This window comes from Gorilla gorilla, chromosome 13 (genome assembly GCF_029281585.2).
Source record: "Gorilla gorilla gorilla isolate KB3781 chromosome 13, NHGRI_mGorGor1-v2.1_pri, whole genome shotgun sequence".
Classification (NCBI taxonomy): domain Eukaryota; kingdom Metazoa; phylum Chordata; class Mammalia; order Primates; family Hominidae; genus Gorilla; species Gorilla gorilla.
Genome location: NC_073237.2, coordinates 92,993,161 through 93,013,224, shown reverse-complemented (window position 1 = coordinate 93,013,224; position 20,064 = coordinate 92,993,161). Strand labels below are relative to the sequence as shown.

Here is a 20,064-nt window from a genome sequence, read left to right as displayed (position 1 = left end):
GAGCGGAGATCGCGCCACTGCACTCCAGCCTGGGCGACAGAGCGAGACTCCGTCTCAAAAAAGAAAAACAGGGTTGTTTTTGGAGCTCTTTAGGTTCTTTCTTCCCCACTTCTAGCTTGCTCCTTATCTCTGGCATGCCTTACCGGACCCTTTCAAAATTATTTTCTGGAGTATAGTTTGATAATCTGGAATTTACAAAGACTAGTCCAAAAGTTGGTGATATTAGTTGAAATCGCACCTCAAGATTTAATAATTTTCTTTTTTATGTATAAGGTATATCATTAACAGCAGTGGTTAAGGTCTTTGTTTTGTTTTCCTATTTATGTTCACAAAAGTTGAATTAAATGCTTCTGATTGGGAGGCCGAGGCAGGCAGATCACTTGAGGTCAGGTGTACGAGACCAGCCTGGCCAACATGGTGAAACCTTGTTTCTACTAAAAATACAAAAATTAATTGGGCTTGGTGGCACATGCCTGTAGTCCCGGCTACTCGGGAGGCTGAGGCAGGAGAATCCCTTGAATCCAGGAGTTGGAAATTGCCCTGAGCTGAGATTGTGCCACTGCACTCCAGCCTGGGTGACAGTGAGTGAGACTTTGTCTCCAAAAGAAAAAAAAAGTTTCTGAGAGAACTTCAAAATTTATTATCATCCCTGAAAGTATGAAACATAGGTTATAGATTGTCTATTAAAATTTGGTTTCATAAGCTTTCCCAGACGTATTGGTGTTTTCCTTTCTCCCAGCCTCTCTTGGTGTTTCTCGTACTTGCAGCAAAAGCCTTAAAAAAAAAAAAAAAAGTTTGAGTAGTTTGGCAGGCGTGGTGGCAGGCACCTGTAATCCCAGCGACTTGGGAGAATGAGGCAGGAGAATTGCTTGAACCTGGGCGGCAGAGGTTGCAATGAGCCGAGATCGCACCACGGCACTCCAGCCTGGGCAACAGACTGAGACCCCGTCTCAAAAAAAAAAAAAAAAAAAGAAAAAAGAAAGAGAAAAGTCTATGTATGACCCCAAGAAAGAAAAAGAGTATGAAGAAGTGGGTGTTTTAACTGGGACATTTGGTCCTATTACTTGGCCAGTCACTGGGGAGAGGAACCTCATAGATTAACATAAATCATGACAACTTTATAGAAAAAGGGATTCAGCCAGAATACTTGAGATTCATAAAATATTAAAGGGAACCCTGAAGAATGGTCCTTGGTGTGACAGAAAAAAGTTCCAACCGTTCTTTGTGGATCTTGCCTTTACACTGCCCTGGACAAAGTCTGGATGGCTGAAGTTCCATCTAGGAGAGAGTGCTCCTGAGCAGAACTCCAAAGCAGAGGGGCCAGGCCGGGCCACTTCCGGGTCAATTGCTGTCTCTGGTCAGATGAGATGTCCCTGAGATGGTAGGGTCTTGAGGAGCCAGGCACAAGGACTACAGTGTGAAGAACCCCTCTGAAGGTGGCTATGGGCATAGTGGGAACTCAGTCAGGGTTGTCTTAAAAACAGAAACAGAATGTGTGATAAGTTTATAAATAAGAAATCACTCTTTTTAAGTCTTGTTGCTGTCGTTTTTAAACTACTAGTGAACAAACAACAACCCCTTGACGTATTTATTGAAATTTTTTTGGCATATTTGTTTCCAGTTTTATGTTGGCCTTTTGACTTTGTTTATGGTTGTATTTTGGACCACAGAAGCTTATTTTTCTATAGTTAATATATCTTAGATTTAGAAATCCTTCCAGAATTTCACACCTTCAGGTTAGTACTGATTTGATTGGTTAGGGAAGTGCCAGGTAAGCAAATTTGGATCTTCACTTGCATTTATTACTCTACCCAGTGAGGAGCTAGCTTGGCAGGAGGATTATAGCTCTTGGCTGTGACAGAAGCCTTTGCAGCCATAGCTGGCTGCTAAAATAGGAATTGGGAGCTGTAATGTTGATAGGCAGGAAAGCAGGAGAAAAGCTTCTAAGAAAAGGAAATGTATTCATAGTAGAAAAGCAGTGTCAAGATATAATATGGACACCTGAAAAGATAACACATCAAAGCAAGTGAAGCTTTGATCTGGTTAAAATACATTAAATCCTCTGGTTAAAGATTTGTGGAGATGAGTGCTAGTTCCCTATAAACTGATCTGCATCCTTGATAACGTTTTCTGGAGTCGTCAGGAATTTTGGAGAGAGTAAGGTTCTTTAGTGTTCGACTTGGCATGGTAATGTTAAAACAAAACCAAAAAAATCTGGAGGAAGAATCTTTAGGAAAGAAATATTCCAAATAGACTGACTCTATTTATTTTTATCAGTCCTTTTTGAATTCAGGGCTTCTGAAAGTAACGTGTTTCCTTCATCCTTGTATACACAGAAAGACCTAATGTGGGTTGGGCAGAGAGTGTGAGGTAATCCTTTATGGCATGGAAATAAAGTGTTATATTTATTTTTTATCTTAAAAACAGAAGAGGTGAGGCTTCACAAATGTGTAAAATATGAATTGACATGCCCACAATTGGTCTTTTTGACAGATGGTCAGGCGTCATGTGTGTTACAAGAAGTGAGAAGAGTGAGTTGAGTACTCATTTGTCTTTATTGTATTTCAAAGTATTGCTCTTCATGTGGCCTGGTAAAAGTATTTCCCATTCAGCTATCTGAATGGTAGACTCTTTGGTATCAAATTAGAATGAAGCTAAAAATCTTTTGCACCACTGTAAGAGTTGAAAAATATAAAAGATGACTTGAGCTTTTGTTTGTTTGCTTATTCACAGAAAGGTAAACATACTATATTGTTTTACAAAATAAGTTTGCTGCCCTATTTAAGCCGGTGGCTATGACCTGGCCAGATTGTGGGATAATGATACTTAACCTGTCATTTCAAAGTAAAGGTGAAATTTTAAGTGGAAAATTTTAAGTGCTTTTCAAAACAAATTCATGATAAAAAAGATCCTTTTGGAAAGAAAAGTTGGAAATTTTGTTTTGTTAATTTTGTTGTAAAAATGTCATACACAAAATCCATATTTGTACTCTTGAGAAATTTAAAAAATCTTTTAAAAATGAAGTTTTTATATTTATAGAAACAAGACATGTGCACGTGTGTGTATATGCACAGATGTATGTTGTGTACGTATATGTTTTATGTTTACATACAATTTAAAAATTTTTTATTGGTACATAATTGTACATCTTTATGGGTTACATGTGATAGTTTTATAAATGTATATAATGTGTGACAGCCAAATTAGGGCAGTTGCAGTATCCATCACCTCAAACATTTGTCATTTCTTTGTGTTGAGAGCATTTTAAATCTTCCTTTCTATTTTGAAATACACAGTAAGTTATTGTAAACTATAGTCACACTACTGTGCTATCTAACACTAGAACTTGTTTCTTCTAACTGTACATTTGTACCAAAGAACCAACCTCTCTTCACTCCCCCTGACCACACACGCCCTTCCCAGCCTCTGATAACCCTTATTCTACTCTTGGCCTCCATAAGATCAACTTACTTAGCTCCTACATATGAGTGAGAACATAATGGTATTTGTCTTTCAACTTTGGTTACATCTTCCTGCCACAGCAGTTAGATTTTCTGAAGATACATGGTATTCATCTCTTCTGTGGGTTAAATGTACTTTTGAGGGCTAGCCTGGGAAATTAACCACCATTTCTAACACCTTTCTGTGTATAAAATAAATGCCAAGCATTTTGTATAAAAAATAAATGACACAAGCAAACTTTTGGCACGTAGCTTGCAAATTTGCTTTCCTCTAATGTTTAATAGATTACTTTGGTAGAGCTAATTGTAACATGTAGGTTCCCTGTTCAAAATTTATCACTGTGTATTATTATTTTTTATGTTTAAGCAGTTTTTATAGCTGTAAGAATGGCTTACCTTGTAAGCATTTATGTTGAAAATGATGATACTAATTAAATTTAAGAATATATTAACTCAGCAATCTGTGAGAAGAATTCTAAATTGCATTAAATTTGAGATTGCCTCTACAGTTATGATAAGAGCTCAGGGACTTTGTTATTTAATGATGATCTTTTGAATCTGTGGTCCCACTTTTTAAATGATTTAATTATCTTGGACTCAGAATAGCCAGTGCTAAGGTTAAGGTGCCTGCAGGAGGAAAGGATCAGTTGGGAAGTTAAGACAAGGGAACAGAGAACGAGGATCTAGACGCAGTGGGTAAGAATCCAGTTCAGCAAACAGCTGCCCAGATGGGACAGCAGAGGCTGGAGGACAGAATGAGGTCATAACACCCTTCCTGGGTGTCTGTGAAAGGCAGGGCAAACAGCACGAGGCAACCGTCAGTAGTAGCCAGGCCCCAGCTAGTGTGAGGCAAACTGGGCTGAGCAAAGGGATGGCACAGGCCCTCAGTGGGAAGCCAGTGCTTCCTTGGGAGCCGGCCCTGTGGGAGGCAGCTGTCTGCCCTGCTCACACTGCATCACAGTTTGACTTCCCTTGCCACCCGATGGCTTCTGACGGGCGTTTCCACTGCCCGTGGTGCTTGCTGGGTGCTGTTAACTTGGGGAAAAAGTGAAGAGAAATGGCTCTCTGATAGCTTAAGATCCTTGACTGCAGATCCGTTAAGCTTTCTGAAATTTTGGGTCCCATCCTTGTTCTGGTCATTGTTTTAGATAGGATGGGTTCCTGTCTATAAATAAGGCCAGAGGAGCAGGCCCTCTTCCATCAATAATAGGCGGTGTGATCTTGGATGAGCAGTTGATGCCAAGGTCTGGAAAGTTGTAGCCTGCCAGTTTTATGAAACTCACAGAGCATTATAAATAGTTGTGGGTTTTTTTTTCATCTGTGGTTAAAGTTTAGGAGATTTCATGTTTTAAAAAAATCAAGATTTTTTTCTTGGTCTTTAAAAAATGTCCCTACCACTCAAACGTGTACTAATTCCCAGGGCCAATTCACTATTTTTATTAGCAGACTTGGTAGATATGTGTTTGCTACTCTGAACTTCCAGTTTCATTTTGTTGAAATTGAGGATCATTATATATATCATTATATATATGTAAAAGTAATTTTAAAAGTTAAAACTATTGAAATATAAGTTCATCTGAGGTTTTTTTTAACGAGTTTTTTTTCTTAACCAGTTTTGTGCAGGAGCTATGAAAGTGATTTTATTTACTTTTTTATTCTCTGTGTTCTTTTCTCTGCTCACCTTTTTTATTGAGCAGTTGAATGTGTAAGCCTATCTTCAACTTGCATTGATTTGTGAGCATTCTTTGTTAATCTGGAGAGAGTGATTTTTTTTTTTAATAATCAATCAAGTTCTTGGCGTAGGAAAGACTGTATCATCTGGCTGACATGAAAATAGTCACAAGAGTCTTTAAGTGCTGGAAACATTGTGACATCTCTCCAGGATTTCCTGGTTACTCAGGCTGCCACATTTGTTGCTGGAATTTCAATATCCTTTGTCGCTCTCAGCTCTAGGGTGAAATGACTTGTATAACGTTTGGGTTCTAAATTGTACAGAGGCTCTCTAAGTATATAAATAAAGCTTCAGAATCCTGTGCATAAGAGTGGAAATAGGAAGCACATGTCTAATTGGGTTTCCGTGATTTGAGGCCCGGCTTGTCAGCATTGAAACATTGAAAGGAGAAGTAATGCAGCTGGGATCCTGTTGCTTCTGTTGCTTGTTCTTCCATCACTGCTAGTTCAATACCTCCGAGGTTTTGAAACGTATGTTAGTAATCGAGGGTCCAGCGTTCTCACAGGGACTCTGGCATGCAGATGGTGATTTTAGAAAATGCGGGTGGTGGGAAGTCCTGGGAATGGTTGAGGTATTGTTCAGCAAAAAAAGAACTTTGTGCCATGACTTTGAAAACCACACCAGTCTCAAGCATTTTCAACCACAGTATTTGCGTGTGTGTGTGTGATATTTGCTCGTTCAGAGAGAGTCTTTATCCTAGAGAAACAAGGTCTTACTGATGCCTCCTAAGCTGCATCTCTGTGCTTACGCCTCATGTATTTGTCTATTCACTTTTAACAAATGGAAACGGCCATTTCCTTAAATTGGGTGTGCTACTGCACACTATTGCTGCCCAGCAAATTACCGCAAAACTTTGTGACTTGAAACAACAGTACGAATTGTCTTAGACCATGTCTATGAGTTAGGCATCTGGGAGTTGCTTAACTTGGTTGGGTCTGGTCTGGTTCTGGACCGTGTCTGGGCTGCATTCACCTGGAGGGTCCATGTCTAAGGGGGCTCAGTCACATACCTGGCAGGTTAGTGCCGATTGCTGGCAGGAGGCCTCTCTTCCATACCACGTGGGCTGCTTGAGTATCCTCCCAAAATAACAGCTTGCTGTACCCAGAGCCGAGGGTTCTAAGAGAAAGCATGACAGGAGCTACCTCTTTTATGATCTAGCCTCTGAAATCACACCCTATTACTCCAGTATCCTGTTCGTTACACAGGGGCACCCTGTTCACTGTGGGAGGGGACCACACAAGGGTGGAAATGCCAGCAGATGAGACTCTTTGGGGTTGTCTGGGAAGCTGGCGATCACAGCTGGTCAGCAGCTCTCTTGGTCATCATTTGTTGTTTCCTGTTCTTAACTAGCACTGTGGAATTAGAGTGGGCATTCTATATATATAGCTTCTCATGAAAATATATCAAAAGAATTTGAGAAACGCCAAGTGTCCAGACTGCCAGAAGCACGGTGATAGATCATAAGTTGCATCAATTTAGAGTTTACTAATCTGAGAATTTGTGTTAATGTAGGAGTTATTTATAGGATTCTTCTTTAGTAACAAATTTAGAATGATTTCATTTGGGAAGGCCTTTTGAATCAGCAAGATGAGTAGGTGTAAAAGTAAAAGTTACTTCCTTCATGCCTGGCCAAAAAAGAAAAAAAGGTAAAAGTTATAGATTGGCAAATATATCTTTGATAGTTATATAAGTGGATTTGTTCTGCATCTGTAAACTTCCTTCAGTTTATCTAATTATGCTTTACATTATTTATTTATGTGCCAGCATTCCACAACTGGATTTTTAAATTACAGTCTTTTAAAGTTCATCGTCAGGAATTTAGGGTTTTTTTCCCCCATAGGAAAAAAATGTTACATTGTTCTTGTGGTTTTTTGAATGAAACTAGTGTTCCAAGGCTAAACCACAGTCCTTAATGTATTACAGACTGTTTTTGCTTTGAAAGTTAGGAGAAAGTAATACCATTGCAATTTTACTAATTAAAGAACCCAAAGAACTGTAATCACAAGCAGGAAAAATTATCTTAAATTAGTGCTTAAGGAAAAATTTGTATAATTTGAGAGAAGGCCTTAGAAATTTAGAGAAATTCCTAAATGGGCCTCTAGATTTCATTTTAGTACACAGATGAATCAGACTCTATTCTTATTTTTATTGGCTTCAAGGTGTTTTTTTATTTGGTTTTGTTTTTTGGTTTTAGGGTTTTGTTTTGTTTTTTTGTTTTTGCTTTTTGAGACTGACTCTTGGTCTGTCGCCCATGCTGGAGTGCAGTGGCGCGATCTCGGCTCACTGCAACCTCCACCTCCTGGGTTCAAGCGATTCTCCTGCCTTAGCCTCCTGAGTAGCTGGGGTTACAGGAGCCTGCCACCGTGCCGGGTAATTTTTTGTATTTTTAGTAGAGACGGGGTTTCACCGTGTTAGACAGGATGGTCTCCATCTCCTGACCTCGTGATCTGCCTGTGATGGCCTCCCAAAGTCCTGGGATTACAGGCGTGAGCCACTGCACCCTTCCGGTTTTAGGTTTTGTTTTTTGTTTCTTTTAATCTGCTAGGAAGTCTTAAAATAGAATGGAGAAAATGAAGGACTTTACTGATGTTATCTGGTAAGTGTTAGAAGAGGCATACATGCATTGGAGACTGGAAGGGAATAAGGGAATTTGGAAAAAACAGGCTGATTTTTTAAATGTTTTAATTTTCATGACTTATAGGTTGATGCCTAGAAGATCTGTGTGTAGGCTGGACATGGTGGCTCATGTCTGTAATCCCAGCACTTTGGGAGACCGAGGCAGGCGGATCACCTGAAGTCAGGAGTTTGAGACCAGCCTGGCAAACATGGTGAAACCTCGTCTCTACTAAAAATACAAAAAACTAGCCAGGCGTGGTGGCGCATGCCTATAGTTCCAGCTACTCAGGAGGTTGAGGCAGGAGAATTGCTTGAACCTGGGAGGTGGAGGTTACAGTGAGCTGAGATCACACCATTGCACTCCAGCCTAGGCGACAAGAGTGAAACTCCATCTCAAAAAAAAAAAAAAAAAGAAAGAAAGAAACAGAAACAGGCCAGTCATTGGGAAAATTTTCCATTTATGCGTCTTGAGTCAGAAAATTGGTGAAATGCCCTTTGGAAGCTGAGTCAGTGCTTATGACTAGTTTTAGGATATGTCTGTTTCTGAGTTTCTAAGATCCTTGCTGGATCTTTGAACTTTGAAAAATTTCTCTTAGTCCAGTGATATTTTCACATTGATATCAACTTTTATTAAACATTTAAAATTTTCCTAACTTTTGTAAGTAGATTTGGGTTCAGCTAAGTACATCAGTGAATCGGATTGGTGTGTAATGAAACCATAAGACATGGGTCCCAACTTCAGAATGCTTCACATTTGGTTGTGGAAACAGGTCACATGTATCATGTTAAGTAATGGAGATAAAAAGTTTGCAATTAACTTTTTTTAGTGATTTCTTTTTTTTTATTAGTGAAATTTAAAATCTATTTCCCTGAAGTAATCTTTGGAGTTCAACCTAATTTTAGTGATAATATATGTGCCGGATTTAATGCTGTTTCTCCTCCCCACCGCTCCCGCCTCCCCAACCCCAACCTTCCGTACATTAGTTGAAAGGGCCCTGCAGGAAGGTTCTGAAGTCCCAGGCAAATGTAATAGAGGGTAGGCAGAGGACTTACTTAGAGAGATGGTGGTGAAAGTCTCAAACTGCAGATTTCTAGAACAAACAGGTTACTTGTAAGAAGCAGACAGAGATACTTAGATCAGTAAAATACTTCTTTAACACTAGAAGTGAGAAGACATGAGAACGTTATCTAGAAACTATCAAGAGGAAATGACTGCAGACCAAAAATCCTACGCATAGTAGTCAAATAAAAAATGTCAAGGGAAAAAGAAATGTTTGGAAAGGCAAGGAATACCAACTATAGACCTCAAATGCTGAAGAATATACTTGAGGTATTCTCCCAGGTTAAAGTCAAAGCATAGCATAGTTCTAAGGACAAAAGAAGTCAATGAGCTTCGAAAACAAGTGCAGTTTGATAATCAACTTGTTCAGTATTGCAAGCCCTCACACCTATATGGACAGAGTTAATCACAGTCTGTGTTCTGCCTTTGTGTCTCTTTCCACCTCACCCCAGTCTAACCCCATCCCCATCTCCTACACGCTGCTTAGCTGTCATTTCAGTGGACTTTCAGGAAGGAGGGGAGGTAAAAGCATGGGATCAGTCTAACGTCTTGATTTGGAAAATTTGTTTTTAAAATACTGTGCTTCTTACCACGAAAGGTTGCTGTGAAGAGTTGTTGGTCAGGGCTTATACTGCAAACAACAGAAACCAGCAATGGAGGATTTAAACAAAAAAGAAATCTATGGACAGGATTCTGGGTGATTCCTAGGCTCCTGGGGAAGGCTGGAGAACCCTGCTCAGTTGGTTGGAAATTGGACAAAATTTACTTCGCAGTGACAGCACTGTATCTTCACTTAGAAATAAATTGCCTTTTTCTTCTTTTTTCAAACATAGGTTATATATTTGGGGAGAACCCCAGAAGAAGCATATAGAATATTAATCTTTGGAGAGACATCCTATATTCCTTTCAGGTAAATATAAGAATGATGTGGTAGATTCAGGTAATCAGATGCTTTCCAGAAATATCTTGATAGTTGTTTCTGAAAAAAGAAGATCTGGTAAATAGTCATTTTAGGATGAGTGCAAATAACACCACAGATCTGGGTTTTTCCACAGTGACACTGCTGACGTTTTGTCATGGAGGCTATCTTGTGCATCATAGCATGTTTAGTGGCCTCCGTGGCTTCTGCCCACTAGATGCTGGTAAAATCCCCACACCCACTCTAATTGTCAAAACTCAGAATGTCTTCGGACATTGCCGTATATCCCTGTAAGTGGCCTTGGGGGATGGAGAGCAAAATCTCCGTATGCTGAGAACTACTGCCATTGATGAAAACTAAGCTTTGGCTGGGCACAGTGGCTCATGCCTGTAATCCCAGCATATTGGAATGCCAAGGTGGAATGATTGCGTGAGCCCAGGAGTTCCAGACCAGCCTCGGCAACAAAGACAGACCCCATCTCTATAAAAAAATTAAAAAAAAAATTAGCCAGGCGTGGTTGCGCATGCCTGTAGTCCCAGCTACTTGGGAGACTGAGGCTGGAGGATTGTTTGAGCCTAGGAGTTCGAGGGTGCAGTGAGTGAGCTATGGTCATACCACAGCACTCAAGCCTGGGCAATAGAGAGATAACTTGTCTCAAAAAAAAAAGCAAACCCCAAAACCTAGGCTTTGTATCAGGTGAGAATCCTGGGTTATTGTACTCAAAACTACCACTGAGGAGTGTGGTTCCTGAGAAGTTAAGAAATGTTCCCAACAATCAGTAGTTACTTTCTGGGACCAAAATGAACCCCTTTTTTCTGGGGACACAGTCAGTAGAGACAGTCGATAAGGTTGCTAATGCAGTACCACTTCCAGAAAAACCAGTCAAGTCACTGTGTTCCAGAGGTGGTAGTTAGTGATGTCTACAGGAAGGGATGACATCATCTCAAACTTAGCATGCGATTGTGTTGAAGATATTTCTAGAAGACTAGTGCTTAAATCAAATTAAGTTCTAAAAAATTTTCTGCTCGTTTATCAAAATACTTGACTTAGCTCTATAGTTTAAATACTTGTGTGGTACTTAATGGGTAATAAATGTATGAAATAATTTTACTCATTGAAGACTTTGATATTTTCAAAAACTGCTTGTTCTTCCATTCACAAATTAATAATAACTATTGCTTATTAGTTCATTGTTCAAACTAATTAGTTCGTTAGTTTATCGTATTAGGATTGTAACATAAACCACAAATGCCTGATTTTGAATGTATGGCCCTGACTTTAAAAAAGGGAGTTTGTGAATCTGACTTTATTGTAGATGAGCCTTGGGATGGGTATTTCTAATTATTGGCAGAATCTCCCTTTCAAATAACTTTATAGGCCTGCCTGTGGACTTACTCCATGAAATAACAATTTGTCAGGGCAGTCTGAAGACTTCAGTAATACACTGCATGAAAAATTGTGAAAATCGGTGATTGAGCAAATTAGAATTGGCTTGAACCCAGTATCATCCCTTTCTGCTAGCTCATGGCTCATCTTAAGTATTCTTTTATTTGAGGTGGGTAGGAAGGGAAGAGGGGGAGATAAAGATCATTTTCTAAGCTGGAAAATTCTTCTCAACCTATAACATAATAGCAACCACATTCTTCCTTTAAAAGAAATGCTTGTATTTTTGGTCTTGAGTCACAGGCACCTTGGTCATCTTTTGATGTAGTGACATTTGTTCTATAGAACTCTTCTTTATGATGGTAATCTTTTGTGATGCCACTCTTACATTTACAGCACAAGGTCCTGAAATAGGAACATGCTCACACATTTCGCACTGTGCAGTGAAGGATCCATGGAACACTGTTGATGTGAAAAAAGACGTTTTGAGTTAATTTAAATACAGGTGCCAAAAACAGAATAAGCATTGCTTACTGCCTTGCTATGTTTCAAATTATTAAAGTTTGGCACTGAGAAATGAAGTTAGTTCCTTTTGGTCCCAGGAGCATCAGTCAGTAATTCTCCAAAAGACAAGACTTAGCTAGAAACCATTCAGCTTTGTGGAATTTGAATCTCTTCTATTGTAGATACTAGGTATTTGATTTATCTAAACAGTGTTTCTTTCTTTCTTTTTTTTTTTTTTAGACGGAGTCTTGCTCTGTCGCTAAGCTGGAGTGCAGTGGTGCAATCTGGGCTCACTGCAACCTCTGCCTCCCAAGTTCAAGCGATTCTTCTGCCTCAGCCTCCCGAGTAGCTAGGACTACAGGTGTGTGCCACCACGCCTGGCTAATTTTTGTATTTTTAGTAGAGAATGGGGTTTCACCATGTTGGCCAGGATGTCTTGATCTCTTGACCTCATGATCCGCCCGCCTCAGCCTCCCAAAGTGCTGGGATTTCATAAAGTGTGGCCTGTGAACTGGTGCCGATCTGTGACATTTTGTTACCAGCCTGTGTTGAGATAAATACAGAAGTTGAGAGTAAGATTTTAGAAACATTTATAGTTATCGAATAGAGCAATTTTATGTCTGTAGAATCAAATAGTAGAAGAAATTTGGGCTTGTATTTTGTTTTTTTTTCCCCTTTCATTTTTCTAGTAATTTATTTTATTCACAAAAATAAGATTATTGCATTACTGGATATGTAATAGTATAGTACTATTGCATTTCATATTTATCTTACAAAAGTGTCAACCTGTGATAGACTTAAAGTTTTTAAATTTAGTGCTTCTTCACATAGTGTTCTATAGAACTTATCAATTAGAAAGTAGTCCAATCAGAATTAATAAAGCCTGATAATATTTTGATAGAAATGACATTATATTCTTTGTATCTTGCCACTTTAAGTACATAGAATAAATATGACCAACAAAGTATTGCTAACACGACGTTGTGCAAGAATGGCATTCATTTATAGTAAATAAGTTCTTTTATGTTCCGTAGCAATGTTTTATTTAATTAGATTTAATTCAACTTAGATAGAATTCTCTCTCTCTCTCTCTTTTTTTTTTTTAGACAGATTCTTGCTCTGTCGCCCAGGCTGGAGTTCAGTGGTGCAATCTTGGCTCACTGCAACCTCTGCCTCCCAGGTTCAGGGAATTCTCATGTCTCAGCCTCTAGAGCAGATGCCACCATGCCCGGCTAATTTTTGTATTTTTAGTAGAGACGGGGTTTCACTAAGTTGCCCAGGCTGGTCTCAACCCCCTGGCCTGAAGTGATCCGCCTACCTTGGCCTCCCAAAGTGCTGGGATTACAGGGGTGAGCCACTGTGCCCAGCCTTCTTTAACCACTGAGTTTTAAAGTGTGTGTGTATGTATGTGTGTATATGATTTCTTATTGAGTTATATTAAATATTTCTCTGTGTCTGGTCTGCATAATTAAATAGTATAAAATATAGTTTAATTTTTTAAAAATATCATAGGATCATTGTTATGAACAGTGTGTATTTCTGTTCTCTGGTATTATCTGTTATAATACTCTTTGCTTCTTAGTTGTTTTTGTGTGGGGGGGGCTTGCCTCTGCTTCCTATTTTCTTGAGAGGTAGTATTGTATATTTGTTAATAGCTTGACTTGACATGAGACAGATGGGAGTCTTGCTGTCAGCTCTGCTACTGATATCTCTGTGGTCCTTTACAGATTTGAGCCTTGGTCTCCTAGTCTTTAAACAGAAACAATAGGCTGGGCGCTGTGGCTCACGCCTGTAATCCTAGCACTTTGGGAGGCGGAGGTGGGCGGATCATGAGGTCAGGAGATCGAGACCATCCTGGCTAACACGGTGAAACCCCGTCTCTACTAAAAATACAAAAAATTAGCCAGGCGTGGTGGCGGGCGCCTATAGTCCCAGCTACTCAGGAGGCTGAGGCAGGAGAATGCTGTGAACCCAGGAGGCAGAGCTTGCATTGAGCCGAGATGGTGCCACTGCACTCCAGCCTGGGCAACAGAGCGAGGCTCCATCTCAAAAAAAAAAAAAAACAGAAACAGAAACAATAATAAAATCTCCCTCAAGGAGTTGTGAGGATGAAGTGACATCCTGCATATAAAACACTTGGTATAGGCTGGGCATGGTGGCTCATGCCTATAATTCCAGCACTTCGGAAGGCTGAGGCGGGAGGATAGCTTGAGGCCAGGAGTTGGAAGATCAGCCTTGCAGCATAGCAAGACCGTTTCTCTTTGGGGAAAAAAAAAATTAGCTGGGCAGGGTGGCATGTGTCTGTAGTCCTAGCTACTTGGGAGACTAAGGCAGGAGGATCCCTCAAGCCTAGGAGGCTTCAGTGAGCTTTCATTATGCCACTGCACTCAGCCTGCACAACAGAACAAGACCGTATCTTTTTTTTTTTTTTTAAGACAGACTCTCGCTCTGTCACCCAGGCTAGAGTGCTTTGGTGTGATCTCGGCTCACTGCAGCCTCCGCCTCCTGGGTTCAAGCGATTCTCCTGCCTCAGCCTCCTGAGTAGCTGGGATTACAGGTGCCCGCCACCACACCTGGCTAATTTTTTGTATTTTTAGTAGAGATGGGGTTTTGCCATGTTGGCCAGGCTGGTCTTGAACTCCTAACCTCAGGTGATCCACCAGCCTCGGCTTCCCAGAGTGCTGGAATTACAGGCGTGAGCCACTGTGCCTGGCCAAGACCCTGTCTCTTAAAAAAAAACAAACACTTGATATAGTACCTGGCCTTTAATATTTGTTAAATATTCCAACCCTCCCCCTTTTAAGTTGACTGTCATTTAGCTACTTTTTTTTGAGTCGGGATCTCGCTCTGTCGCCCAGGCTGGAGTGCAGTGGCACGATCTTGGCTCACGGCAAGCTCCGCCTCCTGGGTTCACGCCATTCTCCTGCCTCAGCCTCCCAAGTAGCTGGGACTACAGGCACCTGCCACCACGCCCAGCTAATTTTTTGTATTTTTAGTAGAGATGGGGTTTCACTGTGTTAGCCAGGATGGTCTCGATCTCCTGACCTCATGATCCTCCCGCCTCAGGTTCCCAAAGTGCTGGGATTACAGGCATGAGCCAACGAGCCCGGCCATTTACCTACATGTTTAAAAATCACTGTCATGGCCGGGCGTGGTGGCTCATGCCTGTAATCCTGGCACTTTGGGAGGCTGAGGCAAGTGGATCACCTGAGGTCAGGAGTTCAAGACGAGCCTGGCCAATGTGGTAAAACCCTGTCTCTACTAAAAATACAAAAATTAGCAGGGCATGGTGGTGCACACCTGTAATCCCAGCTACTTGGGAGGCTGAGGCACGAGAATCACTTCAACCTGAGAGGCGGAGATTGCAGTGAGCTGAGATCGTGTCATTGCACTCCAGCCTGGGTGACAAGAGCGAAACTCCGTCCCCACCCCACTCCCCGCAAAAAAAAAAAAAAAAAATTCTCTGTCTCCTAGAAGATTTCCCTCCCACCCCTTTCCAGTCAGTCATCACCCCCAGCTAATCATTGCTCTGACTTCTACCACTATCAGTTTTGCTTGCCTTTGAACTTGATATTACTGGTATGCATTTTGGGGAGCTGTCAACTGGATTTCACATATGTAATGTCTATGAGATTTACCTGTGTTGTGGCAGGTATCAGTAGTTCATCCTTTTTTATTCCTTTTGTAGCATTCCAGTCTATGAGTATACCACAATTTATTTGCCTGTGGTCCTTTTGATGGATATTTGGGTCATTCGTAGTTTTTGGCTGTGGTGAATACGAGCCGTTATGAAAGCTGCCGTTCTTTAAAACTAGTATTTGACATTGTTGTGCAGTTTCTAAGCAGTGCCCGTTTATTGATTCTTACGTGTTTTCCAAATTTGTTAAATGATCTTAGTGACAAGGATCCCTCCCCACTGCCCAAGGCTTATAAACTGAGCCTCAGAGTTGCTGTTCTGCCTATTGGAAGAAGGCTGAATGCAAGGTGGGAGGAAGATGTGATGTGGGTGTGTCTAAAATTGGAGGTGCTAATGAAATACACTTGAGTGAGCAAAGATTCTTGTCGTATATTCAGATTCTGTGATGTATGAGGCAGGACTTCAGCAGGGCCCAGATGAAAGCGTGTGAAATCATCACGGATTGGAGCGGGGCTGTGCCCCACAGTAGGTTCTCAAAAAAAAAAAAAAAAGCATTGAAGAAATTTGCCAAAATGTCACAGAGACTGAATCAACATGTCTTTAACTTGATTGGAAAAGAATTATCAGTAGGTTAAGAAGATAATCAAGCCAGGCGCAGTGGCTCACGCGTATAATCCCAGCACTTTGGAAGGCCAAGGTAGGTGGATCACGAGGTCAGGAGATTGAGACCATCCTGGCTAACACAGTGAAACCCCATCTCTACTGAAAATACAAAAAAATTAGCTGGGCGTGGTGGCGGGCACCTGTAGTCCCAGTTATTTGGGAGGCTGAGGAAGGAGAATGTTGTGAACCCAGGAAGTGGAGCTTACTGTGAGCCAAGATCGCGCCACTGCACTCACTCCAGGGGGAGACTGTCTAAAAAAAAAAAAAGAAAATAATCATACTCCTTCACAGAGAAGACATGGTTAAAATCATTGGGATCCAACTTGAGGGTTTACCCCATTTCCATTGATAATTTTGATTTGATTTAGGCTAAAGTACTTCATTTTCCTGCCTTAGTTTCTCACCTAAATGGGTTCTTTATTCCATGAACACCCTATTTCTACAAAACCAGGATTTGTGTTGATTTGTAGGTCGGTGATTCATAAACTTGAACGCAATCACAGACAACTAGAGGACCCGTTAAGACACAAATTACCTGGCCCTATCCCGAGAACTTTGATTCAGTAGATGTGGGGTGGCCCTGAGAATTTGCATTTCTAACGGGTGGGGTGGTCCTGGTGCTGCTGGCCTTGGGACCACCGCTGGAAGTCCTTTTGTTTTTTTCTTTCTGAATATTGCCAATAAAGTGTTGGTAAAATCGTGGTCTTTTAGGTTAAAGACTTTTTCTAGGATGTGGAAGAGAAGTTTTTCACTTGAGAACCTTACAGAACAAAAATGGTGTGTTCTAAGACCTTGTGTCGGCTGAACGCAGTGGCTCACACCTGTAATCCCAGCACTTTGGGAGGCTGAGGCAGGCAGAGTGCTTGAGCTCAGGAGTTCGAGACCAGCTTGGGCAACATGGTGAAACCCCAACTCTACCAAAAAATACGAAAACTTAGCCAGGCCTGGTGGTGTGCACCTGTGGTCCCAGCTACTCCAGAGGCTGAGGTGGGAGGATCGCTTTAGCCCAGGAGGTCAAGGCTGCAGTGAGCCATGATTGCACCACTGCACTCCAGCCTGGGCAACATAGTGAGACCTGTCTCAAAAAAAGAAAACAAGACCCTGCATTCTGTCCTCATGAAGGTTCGCATAGCTCAGTAATTCTAAGCAGATCAGTCAGTAACATTGAAGACGATTTTAGCTAAAAAGGATGCCTTTTCTTGCCCTCATTGCTGTAGTTTTGGCCCTTAAGGTTTGAGCAAGAATTAAAAGTTTAAAATGTGGTTTAGTTTTTATTCTAACATTTGTTGAATATTCATTTTCCCCTTTTAAGTTAATGTATAACTTGTAGTTTTTAACAAAAACACTAATCTTTTTTTATTTTATTTTATTTTTTTGAGATGGGAGTCTCGCTCTGTCACCAGGCTGGAGTGCAGTGGCGTGCGATCTTGGCTCACTGCATCCTCTGCCTCCCAGGTTCAAGTGATTCTCCTTCCTCAGCCTCCCAGGTAGCTGGGACTACGGGTGCGCGCCACCATACCCGGCTAATTTTTATGTTTTTAGTAGAGACAGGGTTTCACCATGTTGGCCAGGATGGTCTCAATCTCTTGATCTCGTGATCCGCCTGCCTCGGCCTCCCAAAGTGCTGGGATTACAGGCGTGAGCCACCACGCTGGGCCTCAAAAACACTAATCTTAAGTGTACAGTAGTAAGGTTTTACATGTATTTATGTAACTGCCACACAGTAAGAAATATTACAGTGTGAAGACCCAAATAAGGTGGGGAATTAGTGATAGCTCCACCAGCAACCCTGTTTCCCCAGGAGCAAATCAGTACCATTCAGATAGGCACAGTTTTTCTGCATGCCTAGCTTAATCATAATTAAATTAATTTTTATGTTGCCTAATTCCAGAAGATTTCATCTTGTAATGGCTCAAGGTAGCCAAAAAGGAGAAGCAGGGTAGGGGTCGGGGTGCCTTATTTCTCTGGGTAAAACCTTACTTGATATTAAGAGATTTGTATAGGAAGATTACTGGTATGTATTGATGCAGTGTTTGGCTGGAGTTGTCTGTAAAGTAATATAAGCACTTTCCCAAAACTAGAGTGATCCTGTGGAAGGTAGTTGACTTGTTAGTTCCTGTGATTTTACTGGTATTACTGTCCTTTAAAAATCAGAAAGAAGGTAGGGCACAGCTGTTTACACCTGTAATCTCAACACTTCGGGAGGCCAAAAAGGTGAGAAGACTGCTTGAGGCTAGAAGTTTTTTTTTTTTTGAGACGAGTCTCAAGTCTCGCTCTGTCACCCAGGCTGGAGTGCAGTGGCGCAAGCTCCGCTCACTGCAAGCTCCGCCTCCGGGTTCACGCCATTCTCCTGCCTCAGCCTCCGAGTAGCTGGGACTACAGGCGTCCCCCACCATGCCCGGCTCATTTTTCGTATTTTTAGTAGAGACAGGGTTTCACCGTGTTAGCCAGGAAGATCTCGATCTCCTCACCTTGTGATCCACCTGCCTCGGCCTCGCAAAGTGGTGGGATTACAGGCGTTAGCCGCTGCGCCCAGCCAGTTGTGTGGGTTTTTTGGTTTTTTTTGTTTTGTTTTGTTTTGTTTTTGTTTGTTTTTGTTTTTTTTTGTTTTGAGATAGAGTCTCACTTTGTCGCCCAGGCTGGAGTGCAGTGGCATGATCTCGGCTCACTGCAACCTCCATCTCTCGGGTTCAAGCAATTCTCTGCCTTAGCCTCCCGAGTAGCTGGGATTACAGGCGCCCGCCACCGTGCCTGGCTAATTTTTGTATTTTTAGTAGAGACAGGGTTTCATCATCTTGGCCAGGCTGGTCTTGAACTCCTGACCTCGTGATCCACCTGCCTCGGCCTCCCTAAGTGCTGGGATTACATGCCTGAGCCACTGCGCCCGGCAGAGGCCAGGAGTTTAAGACCAGCCTTGGTATCATAATGAGACTCCATCTCTACCTTAAAAAAAAAAAAAAAGTTAACTAGATGCGGTGATACATGCCTGTGGTCCTTGCTACTGGGGACACTGAGGTGGGAAGATCACTTAAACCCAGGAGTTTGAGGCTGCAGTGAGCTATGATTACACCGCTGCACCCCAACATGGGCAACAGGGCAAGACGTTATCTCTATAAAAAAGTTTAAAAAAAAAACCCAGAAGTTACCCAGTTAAATGGGTAAAAGTCTTTAGGATAACGATAGCAACAAAATGCTTATGAACTTCTACCTAATATTTTAAATATGACCTTGATTTCTCAATATTTCTGTCATACTTGGTTGGAGACACACACACACAGACAGACACACATGTATAATTAGACACACATACACACATATGTTTATTACAGGATCAAAAAGCAGTCTTTCCCAGTAAGATTTTCATACGGTATTTTCCGGTTTAAAGAAAAAATTCAAATGCTTTGCCCCTTTAGGGGGAGAGATAGGTATTGATTTGTTGAATTCAAGAAGGTGGCTCAGCTGTTAAAGCCAAAAATAATCCAGAGAGAACATTTGAAATTTAGGAAGTGGTCATTATTGATCCAGGCCCATAAAACAGTACCTATTGGAATAGGTAGAAACTGCAGTGAAATTTGTAATTGATTTATCTTTTATTTAAAAGTCAAAAGGCGAGATTTTTTTCTTCTTGATAATGGTTCAGAGTTACATTTGATTTTAAATTCTAGTCAGCTTTGTCTTAGGTAAGTGTAATTGCAGAAAATTAACTGATCTATATTTTATTACTCTTGGGTTTCAGAGATGCTGCCTATGGAAGTTGCAATTTCTACATTACACTTCTTGACTGTTTTCATGCAGTAAAGAAGGTAAGTGACATGTAGGATGCACCCAGTGTTGTGTTGAGGAACTAACATGTGGTCCAAGAAGACTAGGCCTTCTTCCCGAGATCTTTTTGTTAGTGTTTCTTCCAAGATGCATATGGTGACAGAGGTGCTCCATTTCCCAACTAATGTCAGAATGAGACCAAACCAGGAAACAGTTTATTCTGAATTTCTGAGTGCTTCTATGTATGAGTTGGGGGAAAAGTCACTTAAGAAACAGGGAAAATAAGAGTTATACAATTAGGTTCTAGATCCAGAATTGGTTTTGAGT

The 20,064-nt window shown here is 41.1% G+C and overlaps 1 protein-coding gene across 14 annotated transcripts in view; it reads left to right on the top strand.

Moving 5' to 3' along the window:
• Positions 1 to 20,064, top strand: part of CDC14B (cell division cycle 14B) — a 125,582-nt gene that overhangs the window by 60,110 nt on the left and 45,408 nt on the right. For all 14 annotated transcript variants that reach the window (XR_010130293.1, XM_063696600.1, XM_031014624.3 and 11 more), the window contains exons 5-6: positions 9,703 to 9,779; positions 19,712 to 19,778. Coding sequence is in view for 13 of the 14 variants with exons in the window: in XM_063696600.1 (XP_063552670.1) it covers positions 9,703 to 9,779; positions 19,712 to 19,778 (144 nt within the window). In the remaining variant the exon portion in view is untranslated. The remainder of the gene's footprint in view (positions 1 to 9,702; positions 9,780 to 19,711; positions 19,779 to 20,064) is intronic.